The sequence below is a fragment of the Galeopterus variegatus genome, unplaced genomic scaffold (genome assembly GCF_000696425.1).
Source record: "Galeopterus variegatus unplaced genomic scaffold, G_variegatus-3.0.2 Scaffold1715, whole genome shotgun sequence".
Taxonomy (NCBI): domain Eukaryota; kingdom Metazoa; phylum Chordata; class Mammalia; order Dermoptera; family Cynocephalidae; genus Galeopterus; species Galeopterus variegatus.
The window spans coordinates 2,253-9,315 of NW_007727826.1; the positions used below are offsets into that span (position 1 = coordinate 2,253).

General features: G+C 43.2%; 1 protein-coding gene across 1 annotated transcript in view; it reads right to left on the bottom strand.

The window, feature by feature from the left end:
• Positions 1–3,742: 3,742 nt before the first annotated feature.
• Positions 3,743–7,063, bottom strand: part of LOC103595211 (unconventional myosin-X-like) — a gene marked incomplete at its 3' end in the record, with an annotated part of 109,972 nt that continues 106,651 nt past the window's right edge. Inside the window, exon 4 of the mRNA XM_008578545.1 lies at positions 3,743–3,930. Coding sequence (XP_008576767.1) covers positions 3,743–3,930 — 188 coding nt within the window. The remainder of the gene's footprint in view (positions 3,931–7,063) is intronic.

A 7,063-nucleotide genomic window follows, 5' to 3' on the forward strand; every position in this document is an offset into this window, starting at 1 on the left:
CTTGAAAATGACATCAAACAACGAGGCTTGGACCAGAAGCCTAGAAACCTGGCCTTGCCACCAAGTAGCTGGGGACCATAGCCCTGTCATATACGCTCATAAGTAAGAGAAAAATTGATCTATGAAATCCTATCTAGTTCCAAATAGGCTTATTTTCTAATTTCAAAGGCACCAGCATGACAGAATGTTTTGAAAGTAATAAAACACATTGTATCCACCAGGGGGCAGATCATGCCCAAGGATATCTCAATAAGGCTACTGTACCTAGCAATTTTTACTTTTAAACCTAAGTAGCTGGGGACCATAGCCCTGTCATATACGCTCATAAGTAAGAGAAAAATTGATCTATGAAATCCTATCTAGTTCCAAATAGGCTTATTTTCTAATTTCAAAGGCACCAGCATGACAGAATGTTTTGAAAGTAATAAAACACATTGTATCCACCAGGGGGCAGATCATGCCCAAGGATATCTCAATAAGGCTACTGTACCTAGCAATTTTTACTTTTAAACCTAATTTTCACTTAATTCCCACAGCCCGAACCCCCAAAAAAAAAAAAAAAAAAAAAAAGAACTGCTGGAAAGAGCTATTAAAACTAAAACACATTTTAATGAGAAATCTATTCTTAAAGTCTGTTTGCTGAGCTAATTTAGTTAAATACAGTTACTCCTTTCACGTCAGCATTACATAATAGGACCTCTCTGTTTGGGACCTACTCCCTCCCCAACCTCCTTATTTTTAAATACCACAGTCTTTGGCATGAAAATGCCAACCCCCTTCCATTTTATTATACACACATATATACACACACACAATGATCTCATTTAATTTTTCACTTTTTTCCTAGGCTGCTCTGTCTAGCAAGTGATATATTAGTCATTGGTCCCATTTTCTCCACTAAAAGTAATAAACACAAGGAATTATCAATGGCAAACATTTAGGTACTTATCTATGGACAACAATTTGATCTTCTTAAAATAAGAATGGTTCTCTTTCTCTGTTAATCTTACTTATATTCTGTATGATGAAATAATGATCTTAAATTCTAACTTCTAAACTTTTATGAAGCCATCTAAAGAGCCCACAAAGAGTGCTTCTAGTCATAAGTCAAGTGATTTCATTGGGCATGTGACTTAAAAGCTCTGTTTCTATATTAAGCAAGCAGCTTTAATTTTGATGAACTGCAAGTTAGAATGATCTCTGTTTGCCTAACTGAATACGTGACAGTCTCTCTACCCAAGTTGTTCCCACAGTGAATACATTAGCACTGCTAGGTGATAAAGAGCACAGCTGCCACATGCGTCCCTGGAGAGAGAGAGAGACTGGGACCAAGACTGAGACCCAGAGGCAGAGGGAGGAAGAGGAGGAGGGGGGAGAAAGGAGACGGGGGGGGGGGGGTATTAGTCTGTTTCTGTTGCTTATAACAAAATACCTGAAACTGGGTGATTTATAAAGAAATATGAAATTTATTGCTTACAGTTTCTGAGGCTGGGAAGTCCAAAGTCCATCTGGTGGTGGCGACAGTGACCCAGGGGTCTCACATTGCAAGATGGTGGAAGCAGAGAGAGCAGAGACAGACTCTCCTGCCTCTTCTTTTAAAGCCCTCAGAACCACAGCCCTGACCACCATTTTTAATCCATTCAGCACGATCCTACAATCCAATCACCTCTTCAAGGCTCCACCTTTCAATGACCATAATAGGATTTCCCACCTTCTTAACAGTCACAGTGGGGGCTCAGTTTCTTTCTTTCTTTCTTTTTTTTTTTTTTTTTGCCTTTTTCGTGACTGGTAAGGGGATCACAACCCTTGGTGTTGAGTCGCCCGCACCGCGCTCAGCCAGTGAATGCACTGGCCAGTCCTATATAGGATCTGAACCCACGGCGGGAGCGTCGCTGCGCTCCCAGCACCGCACTCTCCCAAGTGCGCCACGGGGCCGGCCCTCAGTTTCTAATATGTAAAACTTGGGGAACAAAATTCAAGCTTCAGTGAGTTTTGGGAGAACATAATTCAACCCACTACAAGAGGGAGGGAGGATGGATGAGTTCAATCATTCACATACATGTAATTCCCATGTTTAAAAAGCAAAGACTCACTAACAAGGATAATGAGTAAAAACTGCCAGTAAGAAGAACACACTTCCTGACAGTCATTTGTGTGGCACCTGTCGGCATCATTACAGAGCATCCACATCCAAGGGCCTGATAAATTCTTGACAACACACCATAATCCTTCAAAAGGCATGAGCCATTATTTCTTACCTATCTTCATATACCACATGATACAGTGTGAACACATTTTGAATGTCTTTGGTTAGGGAGACTCTCCATTTCCCTTCCCTGGGCTTTCAACAAGGGGCCTCCCAAGCTCCCGGGTGCCCCTCCCCACAGGAGCAGCAGTGGCTTCTGTGATGGGTGAGCTGGGAGAAAGGCCGAGCATGCTCAGCTCAGGCCCTTCCAGTCTGCTCTTTATCTGGGAATTGATTTCCCACAGTCATCATGGTCACCAGTTACCTGGCTGTACCCATGACCAGGTGGTTCTGTCTACAGTGTCAGCAAACCTAGCTGGCTAGAAGTCTAAAGCTGACATATGGCTCTCCATCTGTCTCCGGTGTCTCCTGTGTCTTACTTCCATCAAAATGGAAATCTGGAAGGGAACGGGGTCTTTTCATTATCTTTCCCCAAATCCAAACACCCCTTTCCTTTCTTCCTGAAACAATACAATAATTACTTGCCACAAGCTGGACTAGAAAGTCATCTAAAACATGTCAAAATCTTGTTTCACACCAATGGTTTTAGTAGGCTCTCTCCTCAATAACAGGCATGTTCTATGAATGAATGGCTGGAAGGACAGATGAGTGAAATGCGTGGCCACTCCATGGAAACCTCACTCGGAGCGTCATTCGCCACCTCTGCTCTGCACATTGTCCAGTGTATTGCTCATCACTAGAACATTAGTAATTAATAAGATCTAATCGCTGTCACTAGAATGTATGTGATGAGATCAATTTAAATGAATGATAAAAACTAAAAAACATTTTAAAATATATATTCTACCACTTTTTGAGACAGTTCCTAGTAATAACGATTTTGATAGTGGGGATCCTAGCACTTTATTTTAAAAAATGAGCAAGATGGCTGAAATAGATATGCCAAGTCCCTTCACCCACACCAAAAAAATTAACTGAAATAAACATGCCCTTGTATCATTCCTTAATACACACATAGTTAATCCTCTTTTCTGTAGTTAATCGAATTATTAAAAATGCTTAAACTTGGGAGTTTATCCTACTAAAGAAAGAAAGAAACCTTGTTCCAATATCCAAGCACTCTGACCAGCATTCTAGAATATGGAAAACACTTTAAACCTGAAAGAACTACGCAACATTCCCTTCAACAGACAGAAGGACGGTGCCTCGAATTTGAAATAAACCAAAGAATAATGAAGGCAATGAAAAAAAGAAAAAAAGGAACAGAACGGAGTGATCATTCTGAGGAAAGAGACCACCTGACCCACCTGCTTTTCTAAGGGAGCTGGTCCCTCCTGTCCCTTGAAAGCTGCGGTCATCAAGGCGTTCAACACAGAAACGCCACCTGAGCAGCTCAGGTGGTTGCAGAAGACGTTTCCCGGGAATGTTGGGAGCGGGTTTTGTGCTGTGGGCCGGGGGCGGGGAAAGCCCGAACGTCCCGAACCCAGCCCACCTCCGCGCACGCGCACGGGGGGGGTGGGGGCGGGGGGGCGTTACCTGATGAGGACGCACTGGTTGTCGTGGCGCTTCCACAGGCAGCGGTAGCACTCGTTGGCGATGGCGAAGATGTGCGGGGGCAGCTCGCCCAGGTGGCACCTGCTGTAGCGCTCCATGGCGGCGCGCTCGTACAGGCCGGCGATCGGCTGGTAGGGGTTCACGGAGGCCAGGATGGAGCCGATGGATGTCTGCGGGCACACGGGGCGGGGACACGGGGACAAGGGGCTGCGTCACACACAGCGCCACGCTCGGGGCGCCCCCAACGCAAACCCCCGTCTGAGCTCCCACAAAACCCACCCGGGCGTGCACCAAGAGGAAAGGCAACCTCTGCTTTCCCTGAACACACTGTCCCCCTCTGCCATTTTTTGGTACAAAATCGTGACATTGTGTGCAAATGAATGGAGCCATCTCTCAAAAAGGGTGTGCGGTGAAAGGTAAACCTGAGAAGGAAGATGGTGAAGGGGCCCAGGCCCAAATCCCTGTTCCCCGGGGACCTCCCAGCTCTAATCCCTTCCCTAGCACAAAGGACAGTCCAGTGCCAGCCTCCTTCCTCAGCAGGGCCATTATGAAACAGCAGGGTTAAGAAGGTAACAAGAGAGACAACGTAGAGAGAGGTAACTGGGGCTCAGGGGAGGGGGAAAGGCGACTTAGGGTTTCAAGGGGACAAAGTTTCAGTTTGGGATGATGAAAAAGTTCACAAGTTGGTTAGCAGCTACGGATTTACAACACTGTGAATGTACTCAATGCCACTGAATTGTACACTTAAAAAAACCAGTCAAAATGACAAAGTTTATGTCACGTATATAGTTAGCTACAGCTATTACAAGGTAACAAGACCATGCTGAAGCGCTAGGTAGACTTTCAGTAATCTCAACACCTCATGAAGTGCCACATAACTTATCTGGAATTTACATGATTGATAATCTTACCTTTCTGGGGCCATAATCCAGGCCAGAAATTAAGTAAAATCTACAGAGCAGCCAAACAGAGGCTACAGAGTTAGCAAAGATTAATGGCTTCAGTCCCCTTCATGTGAATGTTAATACTTGTACTGCTGCAAGAAATGTTAATGCGGTTTCCTGGGTTACCTGGTTTCCAGGCTCCGACACAACTGCGGAGGCAAACCAGGCCCGGTGGCAGCGCAGCCCTGCAAGAACCACCAGCCAACTTTTATGGAGCGTGTGCACTGTGCCAAGGGCCTTACAGGGTGTTATGGGCTGATCTGTGTCCCAACCCAAATCCATATGTTGAAACCCTCACCCCGAGGACCTAAGAATGTTACTATATTTGGAGACAGGGCCTTTAAAGAAGTGACTAAGATAAAATGAGGCCTTTAGGGTAGACCTTAATCCAATATGACTGGTGTCCTTATAAGAAGAGGAAATTTGTTCACAAGAAGAGACCTGAGGGATGCACCCACACATATGCAGCAAGAAGGCAACTGTCTGCAAGCCAAAGAAAGAGGCCTCAAGGGAAACCAAACCTGCTAACACCTTGATCTTGTACTTGCAGCCTCCAGAACTGTGAGAAAATAAATTTCTGTTGTACAAGCCACCCAGTCTGTGCTATTTTGTTTTGGCAGCTGTCACAAACTGATACATGATGGGGCCTGACCCATTTAAACCTCACAATAACCCTATGAGGTTCACAGTATTACTGCACCTATGTTTTCAGATGGGGAAACAGACATGGAGAGAAAATTTTGTAGTCACACATCTAATAAGTGGTAAGATAAGATTTGAACCCAGGCAAACTGATTCCAGAGACTTCCCTACACATTCATTGTTAAGGTGCAGCTATTCAACAGGAGAAGAAAAAGCAAAACTAGACAGAAAGTTCAAACATCCTGAGAGCATCTGCAGCACATTACAGCAATGTGTAGTAATTTATATTCATAGTAACTGCCAGGAACATCAAGCAGAATATTTTAAGTTCAGTACAACTTTTCAAATGTAAGGAAGTCTATAATATGTTTTGGACATAATTTGAACCATAAAAGGTTAAAAATATAAAAGATTACCCAACAATTCCATTCCTAGGTACATACCAAAAAGAATTAAAAGCAGACAAACAAATACATATCCACCCATTTTCATAGCAGCGCTGTTCACAATAGCCAAAAGGTAAAAATAACCCAGAGTCCATCATCAGATCAACAGATAAACAAGTTGTGGCATATCCATACCATAGAACATCAGTCAGCCACAAAAGGGAATGATGTACTGGTACCTGCTACGATGTGGATGAGCCTTGAAAACATTATACTAAGAGAAGCCAGACACAAAAGTTCACATATCCAGAATGGGTATATCCACAGAACCAGAAAGTTGGTAGATGCTGAAGGCAGGGGAGGCGGGGATGGGGAGTGATTGGGTAATGGGTACACGGTGTCCATTTGATGTAATGAAAATATTTTGGAACTAGAGGTGTTGGTTGTATAACACTGTGAATGTTCTACATGCCACCAAACTGTATACTTTAAGGTGCTTAATTTTAGCTAAGTGAATTTCATCTTAATTAAAAAAAAAAAGATGTGGTGCTCTCAAAAGTAATGTTCAGATCCTTGGAAACATCAACTCTCCAGAAAGCCCAGCGTTTCCTGTCAGAGCACTGTGAGGAAGATTTGGCCAGAAAAAAAGAAGCTCCTCTTTTCCCTGGGGAAGGAAAGTGTCCTACTCTTGAAAAAGGATGTCATACATCCTCCATCCACACCTTGACCAACAGACATTCCAGTGCCTCCTTTAATATCAACTGTTTGTAAAGGAGCCATGTTGAGGCTACCAGTGTCTGGCCCCTTCCTCTACTGTGTTTAAAATGCCAGGACTGTTTTCTACCTTTTTGGTAGTTGTATACATTATTGCTTTTATTTGTTAAATGTCAAAAATGTTCATTTTTACTGTACAATATGCTCTTATTCTTTCCCTGCTTTGGCAGAAGTCAAGACAGTCAATACTATTCTTTATGTAACCAGGTAGGTCAACAGAGAAAGACCACACAGCCAACAATCAACATGGCGGCTAAGCTGCGCACACTCCAATCCTCTTCCTCAGTTACAAGTAGAACAGAAAAAAGCCACAGATAGGGCATTAGGTTGACTGTTAATCAATTTATTTTAATATTAGGATATTCACCCATCATTAACATACCTTGTTCAAAAATGATATGACCCTATCTTGCAAAGTACACATGCCCAGTTCATAACATGTTTGTGTGGTTTTTGTAAAATTCTGAGATGAAGCCTATTTTCCTAAAGTATTGATTTACTCATAAAAGCATCACTAATTCCAGACTCCTTTTTACATAAGCATTTTTTGAAAGAAT